Source organism: Pangasianodon hypophthalmus, chromosome 13 (assembly GCF_027358585.1).
Source record: "Pangasianodon hypophthalmus isolate fPanHyp1 chromosome 13, fPanHyp1.pri, whole genome shotgun sequence".
Classification (NCBI taxonomy): Eukaryota; Metazoa; Chordata; class Actinopteri; order Siluriformes; family Pangasiidae; genus Pangasianodon; species Pangasianodon hypophthalmus.
Window position 1 is genome coordinate 16733535 of NC_069722.1, and position 16388 is coordinate 16749922.

Sequence of the window (16388 nt, forward strand, 5' to 3'; positions counted from 1 at the left end):
CAACATTATTTCTTGGAGGAAATATGAACTACTATCAAAACCTATATGTACAGAACGAGATCAGCATGTTTAGGTAACATACCTGAGCCCAGGTTAATGTTTTGTCAGTCAAGTGATAATGTACCATTCCCTGGTGTTCATCCTTCAATAAGCTACCTGTGAAGATAAAAAAGCATGTTAATGTATACCAGCCCAGTTAGGCTCAGTTCAATATCACAGCACTGGCAGTATGTACATAGGTCTACTTCTGTCTGAATTTGTTCTTTATTAACCATATAGTGAATTATCAGTGTCAGCCATTTTGTAGTGTTGTATAAACTCAGTGGAGAAATTATATTCCCTGAACTGTTTTGTATATTATTAACCTGTAGTGCACTAAATACCACACAGTGGCCAACATCATGTACCAATGTAAGTAAAAATGGGCTTTATCAACCTAAAGCCAACAGCAACTTGTTAGTGGTGTACTTGATACCATAATTTGCTTTGAATACTTCTGTAGATTGTGGTTTAAAATGTTCAGATGGTTTACGTAATGATGGGTCACGTGATGTGTTTCAAGTGCACTATCAAGTCTGAAATCAGTGATGTGTCTCCCATACTGCTACTGTATATAGCGCTCTATATATTATAGTCTATCTAGCTAATAGTAATGAGTGAGTAAGCGATTTCAGATACAGGGTATGTCCCGGACACAGACCAGGGAAGGTGCTCTCGATGAAGTCTTTAAAGAGCTGAAGGTCCATCTCCTCTAAATCAGCTTCCATGTGGATTTTGGCCAACAGTGTGTATCCACTGCCAAATTTGCTCTTTAGATGCTGTGGGCTGCCCAGACACTTGAACTGCCCATTGACCATCACGGCCAGTCTAGTGCACAAAGCCTCACACTCCTCCATACTGCACACACACACACACACACACACACGCACAAGAGTCAGCAGTCAGCAGGCTTTGTAAACATATCATACATTTTGTCTTTAATATTAAAAACCCTATGGAATCTTGGATGCACCTCCATCCAAATCGGTCACGTCATATTCTTGCAAATTCAGAGACCGTGGCAGATAGAAACAAATGGACACAACCACGTAAAAGAACTTTCATATGATATCTATGATATCTATTGAGACTGTATCCTAAGCAGAAGTGGAGATATTTCATTTTAAATATTATTTATTTAAAATTATTTACTTACTGTGTGACTGTTACTTCAGGAAGTAACACTTTTGTGCATATTTTGACATAAAAACATTAAAAAAGAAAAGAAACTCTTGAATTGGCTGAATATGAACTAATCAATGTGTTTACTCAGAAGAGTCCCTTGACCAATCAGATTTAGTAATCTTAGTCACCTGATCCTCTTGCCAACACAGATTTACTACAGCTCACTTAATGATGACTAATGACTGTACACTGTATATGGGTGGATGTCATAACAGGGAGTCAAAAGTGAAGCCAAAATGTCTCTGAGGCCCTCCAGTGACCGACTGCAGTACAATTTTTAACCCCGTCCATTCCCACGATAGTGAATGGGACCCAGGACAACCTTCTATTTTAAGTTTTAAATTATTTTCAGGAATAGTGTTCTGTCATTTTTACAAGTTTAGTTGACCTTGATATATCCCCCAATATTTTTCCATATGATAAATCATTTTATAGGATTTATTTGGCAATAAATAAAAGGGCGTGGTTGACAAGGTGATTGATGGCTTCAACCATGACAGTCAAGCCTCAAAGCTATGTCCTGTTCTGCTGTAAACCGATTTCTTTGCAGTTTTTCCTCATATCCTGCTCACCTTAATGTCTAAACTACAATCCCTTCTGAAAGTATTGGAACAGTAAGGCCAATTCTTTTGGTTTTGCTATACACTGAACACATTTGGGTTTGAGATCAAAAGATGAATATGAGATGATAGATCAGAATTTCAGCTTTCATTTCCTGCTATTTACATCTACATGTGTTAAACAAATTAGAACATGGCAACTTTTGTTTGAGCCCAATCAAGTGCTCAAAAATACTGGAACATGTGACTGACAGGTTTTCCTTGATGCCCAGGTATGCCCGATTAGCTTGATTGTTTAAACAATTCATAGCTTTGAATGTCTACTCTTGCTCTGAGCTCTGGGTTACAATTGTGAAGACTGCTTTTGTTGTCAAAAAGAATAAAAGAAGAACAGAGAGTTGCCTATGGGAGAAAAGCAAGCATTTTGAAGCTGACAAAAGAGGGACAATCATTCAGAGCCATTGCACAAGCATCAGGCATAGCCAATACAAAAAAGAAGGAAACCACTGGTATACTAACAACTAGACATTAAACAGGTCACAAAAAAACAGCAGTTGATGACAGAATCATTGTGAGAGTTATAAAGAACCCCCCACCCCCACCCCCACCCCTTCCAAAAAAAAAAAAAAAGTCAGTGACATCATCAACAACCACCACAGCACAGGGGTGAAGGTATCACAGTCCACCATTCAAAGAAGACTCTGGAAGCGGTGGAAGCAGAAATATAGAGGCCATACCACAAGATGTAAACCACTCATCAGCAGTAAGGATCGGAAGGCCAGATTGGAATTTACAACGAAATACAGAGATGAGCCACAAAAATACATAATAGTTTTAGGCATATTTTAGCCATCTGATAATGTTAGAAGATGATACTGTCAACTTCGCTTGTTCTCTCTCTTCTCACTTTATCAGTGGATCTGGAGCCCAACCCAGGAACACTGCACGAGGCATGAATACAACCTGGATCGAATGCCAATCCATCATAGGGCATTATGCAAACATAAATATTTAAACACTCATTCACAACTTGGGGCAATTTAGGGTAGCCAACTGACCTGTTAGCACATTTTTGGCAGGTGGGAGGAAACCATAGAATCCAGAGAAAAACCATCAACATAGGAAGAACATACGAAACTCCACAGTGAAAAACTATAGCAATTCTAGTCAACTAAAACTGAACAGTTTAATTCAATAAAATATATTTTAGTATATTTCTCAAATGTCCCCAGCTGGTTCTTTTGAGGTTTCCAATGAGCCAAATGCATTCATTTTGCATGATTTGATTTCCGTCTCAGGCTTAACTCCACATCATTTTACAAATATTTTCACTGGCCTCCAAAAGAGCTTATCCTTCTGCAATGTGCTTTATCTAAATAATTATTTATCTAAATAATCTCCTTCTGTGGTACATTTAATAAAACAAATATGTTCAGTGGTGGCTTTGGTGAAGTATCATAAGGTATGCTAGATCTAGCTTTATATTAACCCTAAAAGACACCACAAAAACTTTTTTTTCAGGGGATTTGTGTGCATTATTACATTCAAGGAAACATTCTACAAGTTTCCTTATATAATTCATTTGCAAAGTGAGTGAATGAAGATGGAAAAAAGCTTCAGAAGAAAATGTCATTGCATGTTGTCATAGATTTAGGGTTAAGTACAAGCATTATTTAGTTATTTCTATTTTGTCATGTAATAGAAATAACTATCATTTCCATCATCAAAATTGCTGAGGACAAAATATATTTCTGTGTACACTGAGGAACTCACCTGTGTGAGGTGATAATAATGGCTTTGCCAGATTCTCTGGTGCGGGTGACTGCATCCCAGAGCAAGCGTCTGGCCACAGGGTCCATGCCAGTGGATGGCTCATCCAGAAAGATGACAGGTGGCCCACCAATCAGAGCCATACCTGCACTCAGCTTCCTCTTGTTGCCCCCACTGTATGATAGAAACCATGCAGAAAGAAGTTGTTCACACAGAACATTACATATGATCACCTCTTAAGAGATTTCATAAAGCAGCCCAGTGTTTTTATATTGTATTGTGTCAATACTGTCTACCCTTTTTGATAGCACACTTTCCAAACTATTCCCCGACTGAAATGTAATTTATGTCTATCAAATTTCATTATGATATTCACAGATATTCTGTGTTACATTTCCACAATGACACTGTCAATTTTTCACGTTCTGGTATCAGTCTGTGTCCTCTCCCTCTCTCCCTCTCTCCCTCTTTCTTTTTGCTGCCTCTTCCCTTCTCTCCCATGTTCTCCATATCTGTACCTGTAACTGCGGACCAGTTTGTCTGCGTGCGGCTCCAGGAGCAATGAGCGGAGCACATTCTCCACACATGCAAACACATATTTCTCTGGGATTCCTCTGAGCCTTGCGTACATGCTGAGAGTCTCTCGGCCAGTCATGTGATCGAGCACAGCATCAAACTGAGGGCAGTAGCCAATTCGCTGCTGTACCTGCAAGTCACACATGGAACAATGGTTACAATAAAAGTCACACATGGTTACAATAAAAATATAATATTTAAGCAGCATCTTTTGACATACGTACATATGTACTATGGTTTAAAAGGCATAGCTAATCAAAAATGTTTACTTTGCTAATAATAAATTATCTTCTAAAATAACTTGCTCTTTTTCACACTTAGAAATGCATTAAAATTTTTACAGACAATCAATTTTTTTATTTGTGAATAAAATTACAAATTGGTACAACTGTCGACCAATGTCTGACCTTCTTTACATCACGAAGAATACTGTAGCCATCGATGAAGGCATCCCCTGCAGTCACAGTCTCGTCTCCAGTCAGCATTTTAAATGTAGTCGTCTTTCCTGCTCCATTAAAACCTAGTAGGCCAAAGCATTCACCCTTCCCCACAGCCAGGGACAAACGGTCGACTGCCAGCAGAGACTGACTCCCTGGGTACACCTATTCACACAGCAATAGACCTTACTCTAAAAGGTGACTATGGAAATTTAACTGCTGAAAATGTGAACAGAATGTACAGGGGTTAATGTCTCTCAAAAACAACTCTCTTACTTAAGATTGTAAGAGAGTTGTAACCAGCTAGCAGCTATGGGCCAAATTTATTTTCATCCGAAGTTAGTAATTTTGGTGTGTATATTCTGGTGTTTTAAAATGTTAAAATATAAACCCTTTTTGGGCCCTGTACAAATCCAGTCTGTGATAATAGTGGGTAGTAACGCCAAAAATGTATATCATGGAATATTTTGGAATTTGCAGGGTATTGGTGCAGGCAGGTATCAAATTAAATAAAAAAATTAAATTGTCTTATTTTGTCCATTCTTACTCTAGATACAGTCAGGTCCATAAATATTGGGACAGTGACACAGTTTTGGTAATTTTGCCTCTGTACACCACCACAGTGGATTTGAAATGAAGCAGTCAAGATGTGACTGAAGCGTAGATTTTCAGCTTTAATTCAAGGGGTTTAACAAAAATATTGCATTAACCGTTTAGGAATTACAGCCATTTTTTACAGAGTTCCTCCACTTTCACAGGCTCAAAAGTAATTGGACACTTGACTGATAAGCAGTTTCATGGCCAGCTGTGGCCTGTTTCCTCCTTATACCATGATAAATTAAGGAGATAAAAGGTCTGGAGCTGATTCCAAGTGTTGAATTTGCATTTGGTAGCTGTTCATGGGAACTCTCAATATGCCGTCCAAAGAGGTGTTGATGCAAGTGAAGGAGGCCATCATTAGGCTGAAAAACCAAAACAGACCTATCAGAGAGATAGCAGAAACTTTAGGAGGGCCAAATCAACAGTTTGGTACATTCTTAAAAAGAAGGAATGCACTGGCGAGCTCAGCAACACCAAAAGGCCTGGGAGACCACAGAAAACAACTAAAGTGGATGATTGCAGAATTCTTTTCTTATTGAAGAACAACCCCTTCACAACATCTAGCCAAGTCAGGAACACTCTGGAGGAGGTAGGCCTATCATTGTCAAAGTCTACAATCAAGAGCCACCTTCATGAATGTAAATACAGACGGTTTACCTCAAGATGCAAACTGCTGGTAACACTCAAGAACACAAAGGCCAGATTAGACTTTGCTAAAAAACCTCTAAAAAAAAAGCCTGACCAGTTCTGATGCAAGATTAACTTGTACCAGAATGATGGGAAGAGAAAAGTATGGAGAAGGAAAGGAAGGGCTCATGATCCAAAGCATACCACATCATCCGTCAAACATGTGGAGGCAGTGTTATGGCATGGGCATGTTTGGCTGCCAATGGAACTGGGTCACTGGGGTTTATTGATAATGTGACTGTTGATAGAAGTAGCAGGATGAATTCGGAAGTGTACAGAGCTATACTTTCTGCTCAGATTCAGTCAAATGCTGCAAAACTGATAGGACAGCGCTTCACAGTACAGATGGATAACAACCCAAAACATACTGTGAAAGCAGCCCAAGAGCTTGGAAATTAAATGTTCTTAAATGGCCGAGTCAGTCACCTGACCTCAACTCAACTGAGCTGCTTTTCACTTACTGAAGACAAATCTGAAGGCAGAATGACCCACAAACAAGCAGCAACTGAAGAGGGCTGCAGTAAAGACCTGGCAAATCATCTCAAGGGAGGAAACTCAGCATTTGGTGATGTCCATGGGGTCCAGACTTCAGGTAGTCATTGACTGCAAAGGATTTACCTCCAAGTAATAAAAATAATCCTAATATTTATGATTATATTAGTTTGTCCCATTACTTTTGAGCCTGTGAAAATGGAGGAACTCTGTAAAAAATGGCAGTAATTCCTAAACGGTTAATGCAATATTTTTGTTAAACCCCTTGAATTAAAGCTGAAAGTCTACGCTTCAGTCACATCTTGACTGCTTCATTTCAAATCCACTGTGGTGGTGTACAGAGGCAAAATTACCAAAACTGTGTCACTGTCCCAATATTTATGGACCTGACTGTATTTCCTTCAATTGCCGTTTTGATGGTGGTAGAGAGGGCTGTCTAAAAGCTACCTGGACACTGGTCCAAAATCTCCCATAAGCGTTCAACTGGACTGAGATCTGGTGATCGGACCACTGCATATGATTTACATTATTTTCATACTCATCAAAACATTCAGCGAGCCCTCATGCCCTGTGGATGGGGGCCGGGTCATCCTGGAAGGGACCAGCCCAATCACCATCATGATAAAGGTGATCAGAAAGAATAACTTTGTATTTGCAGTAATCCCATCCATGCCAGCGAAATTGCACCACAGCATAACCAATGGCCACAAATGTACCTTTAATTTGTCACCTGTCTGCATATATCACAGTGTAAAGTGATGTCCCTTTAATTTCACAAGCACCACAATTATTTAGACCGACTATAAAAGTAAAGTATTCTTTACTTCTTTATTGGCATTTAAGTAAAGTATTCTTCTCACGCCAGTTGGTTCCGTATTAAAGAAATAATAAACTGAGCTTCATATTAAACTTTAAATTTAATTTTTGTTGAATATGCAAAACACACAAGCCAAAAGTAAGTCTGCTGTTTAGCAAATCACTCCTACTATATATGAACACAACATCTTCATTTGTGGTTATAAAATATGTTTATAAATAGTGTAGGCCTAGTCCTTTGATCCAAACATTTAGTCCAGGCTCCTCAAGAGCCTCCTTCACCAAGAGGCCCTGGGATAGGTCTGTTATAGTTATACAGGACTACTGGTCCTACAGTGATGCTCATGCACATACTACTACAAAAGGAAGAGTGCAGTTTATGGATACCTTAGTAAGTTCTTGCAGAATGAGAGGACTGCCCACCATGGACTCCACCACAGGCTGGCAATCCAAAACCCTCTTTCTCTCATCAGCGACGTCTCTATCCTCAGGTTGAAGGGCTTCTTCTCCAACCAGCATGCCCTTGGACACAAAAATGCAGCACAAAGCAATTTCAGCCTTTCAATCACTCTATGTACCAATTTATAAATTGTACCGGAGTACATCTGCATATTAAAGCTGAGTGTATTTCTCAGCTTTAACACGCCTGAGTGCATGTGTAATTCTCTGCACAGCAGAACACTGCATGGCTGGCTACACAACATAACTGCTCCTTTCTTCTCTCTGCTCTCACACCTTCTTGCTTCTCCTGCAGAGGGTGAAGAGTGTGTTGACGCACTGGAGCTCCATGACGAAGAGAAGGATGAGGAAAACTACACCTTGCAGGGACATGGCCACCAGGTAGCAGCCCACTCCGGGTTCATTCATAGAGAAGTAGTTCAGCTGATAGGTGATGTCTGTAGAAAACCATAAAAATCAAAGCTACAACTTATTGAATAATTACTATTATCCTTGAACTTCTGGATATAAACTGTTTAATTGCAGACTAAAAATGATTCAGACTTGTCACTTAGAACTTCACATCCATTCCTGTGTACATTTGCATAAGATTGCGGTTCCCACCATCAAAAGATTATATTCCCAGACAACAGACAAGGAACCCTATTCAGTTCTAAAATCATGTCTGAAATCATAACATTTTATTTCTGAAACCACAACTTTTTATATATACTAACATTTAACTAATTTCAAAGTAAATTTAGATTCCAATTTCAAATGATAATAAATATCATGGCCTGATCAGAGCAAAGTAGATTCTTAAGATGAATAAATGAAACAACGATAAAATATATAGTAGCATATGATGTAGCTTATGCACATCTGATTCTGATACACTTGTAATTCTAAAATGTCAGACACCTTTTGCAATAATGTACAAATAAATTCACAAATAAAAACAAATAACAATCAAAAATATAATATGTTAACTAATTTAGTAGAGCATAAAGGCATAAAAGCTTCCCCATGAGTCATATGCACTAAATAATACTAAAATAAAACTCACTGTAAAACTGGCAGATTTCTTTAGTGAGGAAGCTGGTGGTGCAGAAGCTGATGGTCTCGTAGTTTTGGTAGAATTGGCTAAAAGACATGCCCAGGCAGTAGTTGGGGAATAGCAGGAATACTTTATCCAGTAGACGTGAAAGATTCTGCAGTTCCAACTCTGAAAACAGTAGGAGAATCAGGACAAAGTGGTTACAGATACTTACCCTTTTTTGTCTAGATTATGTGCAAGTTTGTCATAAAAATCTGGAAAACATAACAAGATGCCAATAGACTAGTTAGCATGCTCTCAACTACACAACCTTAACTGACCCCTCCTTCATTCTTTATTGACACCATTAGCCTGTTGATGAACCTCTCCCTTAATGAGTTCCCAGTGTTCTCTGCAGCTGGGTGAATGGGTATAAGACCTCTTACCAGGGATGGTCATGATGGTGACGGCAAGGAAGGTGGCTGTGCCGCTGATGATGTTGAAGATGGTGAGGCGTGTGTAAGCAGTGGCAGCGCTAGAGAACAGGAAGCTGAGCAGGTACATGAGTGGAATCACAGCCCAGCCATAGAGCAGCAACAAAAGCAGCACATCTACCAAGTGATTTTCCTCAACAAAGGCCTTCACCCCAAACGCACGGAACACCACCTAAAACACAGAGAGAGAACATGGAAAAACTGAATGATTGTAATTATCAAAATCCTCTTAAAATAGGGACCAAAATGACTGAGTTCCTAATCATATAATTATACACCAATGAGCCAAAACATTATGACCACCTGCCTAATATGCCCTGTTGGTCCTCTGCATGCTGCCAAAACAGCTCCAACCCGCTGAGGCATGGACTTTACAAGACCTCTGGTCAAAAACACTAGCAGCAGCTCCTTTAAGTCCTGCAAGTTGTCTGGTGGAGCCGCTCTGGATCGGATTTGTTGTTCCAGCACATCCCACAGATGCCCAACTGGATTGAGATCTGGAGAATTTTGAGGCCAGGGCAACACCTTGAAGTCTTCATCATGTTCCTTAAACCATTCCAGAACAACGTGTGCAGGGTGGCAGGGTGCATTATCCTGCTGAAAGAGACCACTACCATGGGGGATACCACTGCTATGAAGGGTTGTACCTGGTCCGCAATGATGTTTAGGTAGGTGGCACATATTGACGTCAACATGCATTGTCAAAGTCGCTCAGGTCTTCACGCCTGCCCATTTCTCCTGCATCAAACATGTCAACTACAAGACCCGACTGTTTGCTTACCATCTAATATATCCCAGACTTTGACATGTGCCGTTGTTATGAGATAATCAGTGTTATTTGCTTCATTTGTGAGTGGTCATAATGTTTTGGCTCATTGATGTACATGTTATTATTTGAATAAAACTTACAGTATCGTGACACCTTAATAATGCAAATGATGTGTGAACATGATAGAGATTTATCATAAAGGCCGAGATATATCATAAAAGGATAAATTGATCTGTTTCAGATTTAAAAATGCATATTTGATTATTTGATAGTCAGGTTACTGCCAATCGCAGCGCAGGACTACAGCACCCATCAGCCACTGCACACCACATTCACCTCACGCACCAAATCACATGATCATGAACACCTGAACCATGTTGATGCACAATGAGCACCAGTATAATATATAAGTCACATGTGTATAGCACTGTTTTTCTAGCATCTGTTGTGAGTAGCATCAATATGTTGTTGTATCCATGCCATGCTCTTACGTATTTTCTGCTTGTCTAGTTTATGGTTGTGTTTATGTTAAGTAGTCCTAGTCTTTGTTAACGTGTGGTTCACTTTAAATAAAATACTCCACACTTGCAACCATTCTGTGACAGATACTAACTGAGTAAAACTCAAACATGGCAGTCACCTCAGGAGCCATATACAGTCAGGTCAATAAATATTTGGACATTGACAAATTTATTATTATTTTAGCTGTCTACCACAGTATATTGGAGTTGAAATTAAATAATGTATATGAGCTCAAAGTGCAGACTTTCATATCCAAATCAGGTTAATGGTGTAGGAATTACAGTACTTTTTATATGTGGTCTCTCCCTTTTTCAGAAGATATAAGGTGGCACTGACCAGCATTAGAAGACAAGGCAATGCAAAGTTGATCAGGTCCCAGAGTAATGCAGAGAACCAGAAGTTGGAGAGGTAGACGCCGCTGACCCGCTGTACGTGCTTGGACTTCACAGAGCGCTCAATTACCAGGAGCAGGGCAAAGGTGCTGGCCAAGGATGCCATTCCATACATCAGGTTAATGGCTATGGCAAAGCCAGTCTGACCCCTGAGCATATAATCAAGAAAAAAAAAATCTATAAAAAGGATAGAATGTAAAATGACAGATTTGAGTAGAAGGAAGAAATTATTTGCTAATTAAGGACACTGAAAGTTGTGTTAATCCATATTACATCTTTTGTAACAACAACGCTACAAACAAAACTGTGTTTGTACAGAAATATCAGCCATTTAAAAAAAAAAAAGCATCACAAATGCCAAGACGCATAGAATCTCTTCTTTTTTGATAGTCGCTAATTCCAAGTGTTATCAGTGGCCAAAAAACTGTATTCCCATAATGCACTGCAAGCATAAGTTGGTTTTAACAATGACAGCTAGTGTAGCTGAGAGTTAGTTAACATGTAACATTCAAATTAACAAAATAAAGCATAAAGCTAGTCCCATTATCTGTAGCACCTGTGTCCTCTGTCATGCTCAGCTGAGTGTGTTCATTTGTGTCTATGTGATTTATGTACATGGAACATGGTTTGAGGACTCTACTAAGACTTTTCTATCTAACACCAGCACCTGGGATCCACTCAGACTCACTCTGACAGCTGGCTCTGGGCTGTCTCGGACATGTTGCGGGGCATGGGATAGTTTCCTGTCTGGATGGAAGCGTTGGGGCCAGCCAAGAGCCTGTACAGTGCATTATCCACCAGCATAAGCGCAGTAGCCGGTGTGTGGTAGCCTTGGTTGTTGAAGTAGCCAGTGATTTCAGCAAACCTGTTCGTTCGGCCATGAAAAGCAGCACCCACCACACAGCGCTCGTTGAAGGCTCCTCCTTCCCTCATGGCATTGTTCAGTATATACTCAGAGAAGTCTGGAAAGAAAGAACACACTGATTCAGCTCTTCTAATTCACCTCTAATTTTTGCTTACTGCATTCCATTCACAAGGGTCATCATGTTCACCCCATTTCAAAGCTGTTACCGGTTAGATTGGTCACTGGTGTGGCACTCTCGGCAGCAAGCTGGGCGGCGTAGGCTTCAGCAAGTGCTGTAGCCAGGGGTCCCGCATTAGAATCCAGGGCCATGGGCACAGTGGTGGGGCCATAGCGGCTGAGTGCTAGGGGAAGTTCTGGGGTTTTGTGTTGCCCAGGGAGAGTTTGGGCCACCACAAGGGCGACTGCTGTGAAGATAAGTGGCACTAAAAATTGTGCCACCATCACCTTCCAGTTCCGCCAGCTATACAGTGCCCTCTTTAGGAACATGGCGTAGAACTGCTGCATGTACAGCTTAGCCTAGTGTGTAATAGTTTTGGTTAAGAAGAGAAAGGAAAGAGAAGTCATTCATACTATTCACTGTACTAAAATCCTCATTGGAAATAATGATCAAAATGAGATTTACTGTAGCATGAAGTTCTTCTTGATATAAGGCTTTGTGGACACTCAAATGAGATATAAAAGATGCATATCTAGATACAGAAGCTTCCTAGGATTTTCATGTTCTCAGACAGACTGACCCCTGTGTTGAGTTTGATGTTGGAGCAGTCCTCTGAGATCAATGTGCCACTATCAGTGAAGTCCGTCACATCAGTCATGCCGCTGATACTGCTAGTATCATCAACTGTCCAGTCATGTGACCTGCGTTCATGCTGGTACTGCAGGGCTGGAAGCTGAATGGCCTGAATGTCTAGACTGGAGTCCACCAGCTTCCCGACCCTATCCATGCACATATACACATACACACAGATATAAAACAAACAGGTCATATTCATGTACAAGAAACTCAGCAGTAACTCTGCATTATTGCAACTGAAGCCCTGCTCTGTTCTTCTTCTAGTCAATGTGGAAGCTTTTTGTTGAGACCAATATGTACTGAAGAGAAAAAAACATGTTTGGGAAAAAGTTATATGTGCTCAGATGGATGGGGTTACAAGAAGAGGAGGAAACTAGCCTTCTAAGCACACTGCAATCTGCCACAAGACTTTCCATCAGTTGTGGTTTTGCGCAACAATAACAATCAGCCTTTCTCCTAGATTCCTAGATCCTAGAGTCACATGGTCACCTCCTACTGAAACAGTAATGATGATTTATTGGAAGCTTCACAATAGGATGAAAAGAGGGATGGAACAGAATGGATGGGGCATGGGCAGATAAATGAGATTTGGTCTTTTTTTTTCAGTCCTTTGAGATTCAGACTGACCTGGACATAGGCTTGAAAAATGGCAGACCATGTAAGAAGATGTGCTTTCTTGATGAGTTAAAAGAGTCATAAAGAAAGAATACTTCCTTTCAACCAATTTTACTTAGCATTACCGCAGAATCCTGCTAATGGAACATGGCCATATACCAAATGAATTCATTGGTGAAACAAGAATATCTTATACACTATATGGCCAAAAGTTTGTGGACAACTGACCATCACATCTATATGTGGTTCTTCCCCAAACTGTTGCCACACAATTGTATAGGATGTCTTTGTACGCTGTAGCAGTACAACTTCCCTTCCCTGAAACTAAGGGGCCCAGGCATGTTCCACCATGACAATGTCCCTGTGCACAAAGCAAGGTCCATAAAGACATGGTTTGCCAAGGTTGGAGTGGAAGAAATCGAGTGGCCTGCACAGAGCCCTGACCTCAACCCCATGGAACATCTGGGGTGAACTGGAATATCGACTGCACACCAGTGCTTAACCTGAATAATGCTCTTGTGGCTGAATGAGCACAAATCCCCACAGCCACGCTCCAAAACCTAATGGAAAGCATTCTTAGAATAGAGGAGGTTATTATAACAGCAAAGGGAGGACTAAATTTGAAATTGGATGTTCAACAAAGCACATATGGGTGTGATGGTCAGATGTCAACAAACTTTTGGCCATATAGAGCATATAGATTTTGTCTTATCCAAGTACCTAAGAAAAACTTCCTCCATGGTGGTAACAGATGCTCCATAGCTTGCGATGCCCAACTCCTCTCTGTTCATTTCCAGCTCAGCAAACAGAAGCTCAAACCTACAAAGTTGAACAAGAGCTGTAAGTTGTTAGGACACATATTAATTAATTCCACCTATAGGCAATATACATTCAGGTCCAGAAGTATTTGGACAGTGACACAATTTTTGTAATTTTGGCTCTGTACATCACTACCATGTATTTGAAATGTTACAAGAAATGTAATTTGAAAAGTAATCAAGGTGTGATTGAAGCGTAGACTGTCAGCTTTAATTCAAGTGGTTTAACAAAAAGATTGCATCATTTAGGAATTGCAGCGATTTTTTACAGTGCCTCCATTGGACAACTGATTGATGAGCAGTTTCATGGCCAGGAGTAGCCTATTTCAGTGTGACCTATCAGAGACATAGCAGAAACTTTAGGAGTGGTACAAAGAAATTAAATGATCTCAAATGTCCGATGACCTCAACCCAATTGAGCATGCTTTTCACTTACTGAAGACAAAACTGTCCAATTACTTTTGAGCCTGTGAAAATGGAGGGACTCTGAAAAAAAAGGCTGTAATTCCAAAAAGGTCAGTGGACTATTTCTGTTGAAAGTCTACACATCAATCACATCTTGACTGCTTCATTTCAAATCCATTGTGGTGGTGTACAGAAGCAAAATTATGAAAATTGTGTCACTGTCCAAATACTTATGGACCTGACTATATAAAACATATATATAGACATATAAACATATAGAAACCATCACTTAAAATTAATTAATTGTAATAATGTATCTCCTCACATTACCAGGATAACAGTGTGGATTCAATTCAATAATTTTTTTTATTTATTTGTATAACGCTTTTAACAATACACACTGTAATAAAGCAACCTTACAGAAATCAGGATGTAGAGTTAGACGCCTAATGAGAAAGCTAGAAGTGACAGTGGCAACCTTGACAGAAACCAGGCTCAAAAGGGAACCCATCCTCTTCTGGGTGACACCGGATAGTGTGACTACAAATCATTATGGTGTACAGTTGTAGAAGAATAAAGATAAACAGGACTCAATGTGTTGAAAAGATGCTCAGTAGGAGCATACTGTAAATAGGAGTTCTGGGGTAAGACTTTATGATGACAGCAGCAGTTCTGAGAAGGTGCAATCTACAGTATGCAACTGAGATTATCCACTGAAGCAAGGGGAGGACTTGGGAATAAACTATTTTTGTGAAGTGCAAATCTTTAGGCTATCCATGTGGGATGATCCACAGCAACAGAAACGGAGTCACAAGTACAGAAAACTCCAAACAGAAGCTGAGCACCAGGCGGATCTGATATGAAAAGGAAGCAATGTGAATATACAAAAATGGAGTACAGCAACTTATCTCTGTGGTATATTCACAATTCACTTACGAACACTCAGTGAAAAGAAGTGTCAATAGACAAGGAACTATCAGCATTTTTAAATTTCTATGTATCATTGTTATAACAACATTTGCCTAATAACCATAACAATGCCCATAACCCAGGAGGCTGGAGAAAGAGAAGGAGAAGGAGAAAGAGTACCTAGACACTATTGATTCTGGGGTAAATGAAGACAAGGTTAGTATGTGAGAAGGAGATGGGCATCACGTCAGGGCACTCTGTAAAAGACAGATCGATGGCTACATTTCCCGTCTCTGGCCCTGAGACAGCTTTCAAAATTAAACCAGTAGCAGTCTGAGGGAGGTTTATCTTCTCTTGAAGTTCAGACAGATTAAGGATTAAAATAGTTGTTTTTCTTCACAGCTTTAGCTGGGTTTGTGTTAAATCTATTCTGCTAAAGCGCTGATATAGGTCTTGCTGATAATGATTACTGAAAACATGCAACTGCTTCTACCAGAATCAACAGATTTAATGAAATATTACAGCTGCATATACAGTATGTAAAAAGCCAAATCTATGTACATGTAACAAAAATAACTCCACATGACTGTTAAAAAATCCTAAGCAACCAATGAACCATAACCAGCTATATGGAGATTTCTCATTGTTACATCAGGTCAACACTGCATTATCTTTTATTTTGATCATTCATTTCTTACTTTAAATAAAAGTAAGGTTCCTTCACGAGAGCATTTTACAAAAAAGCTGTGGGTTGGACTTCTGTGATGCTCCACAATGTCTTCATGCACAGGGGGCACAGGCTTATTTTATTCTCAAACTGTCAAAACACATCTTTGTGCTGGTCTATTTTACACAAACATACTCCTCAAACATTAGTGCAATAGATCAGCAAAATTCAAACAATAAATGGATGGTTTTAAAAGCCTGGCACTTGTGTGAGGTTTACCAATAGGCTATAAAATAGAAACCAGAGAAAAGTGTGAGGTTTCTTAAATCTCATTTCTACTGTGGTAGTGAAGAACTATAAAGGCAGTTGATCTATTTATTTTGTCCACTGTGATAAGTGATCAACCACTATAAGAAAACCTGTAATTCTGTGTAGAAATGTTTAAAAAAAAACACACAGCAGTCAATATTAATTGTGGTGCTAATCAATCATGCCTAATAATC

General features: G+C 39.7%; 1 protein-coding gene across 2 annotated transcripts in view; it reads right to left on the reverse strand.

The window, feature by feature from the left end:
- Window positions 1-16388, reverse strand: part of abca3b (ATP-binding cassette, sub-family A (ABC1), member 3b) — a 49521-nt gene that overhangs the window by 5224 nt on the left and 27909 nt on the right. For both annotated transcript variants that reach the window (XM_026916431.3, XM_053239110.1), the window contains 14 exons: window positions 13807-13905; window positions 12416-12614; window positions 11885-12194; window positions 11502-11775; window positions 10758-10962; window positions 9083-9302; window positions 8667-8825; window positions 7898-8058; window positions 7550-7684; window positions 4538-4732; window positions 4073-4260; window positions 3558-3728; window positions 701-897; window positions 83-156 (listed from right to left, as the gene is read on the reverse strand). In XM_026916431.3, coding sequence (XP_026772232.2) covers window positions 83-156; window positions 701-897; window positions 3558-3728; window positions 4073-4260; window positions 4538-4732; window positions 7550-7684; window positions 7898-8058; window positions 8667-8825; window positions 9083-9302; window positions 10758-10962; window positions 11502-11775; window positions 11885-12194; window positions 12416-12614; window positions 13807-13905 — 2587 coding nt within the window. The remainder of the gene's footprint in view (window positions 1-82; window positions 157-700; window positions 898-3557; window positions 3729-4072; window positions 4261-4537; window positions 4733-7549; window positions 7685-7897; window positions 8059-8666; window positions 8826-9082; window positions 9303-10757; window positions 10963-11501; window positions 11776-11884; window positions 12195-12415; window positions 12615-13806; window positions 13906-16388) is intronic.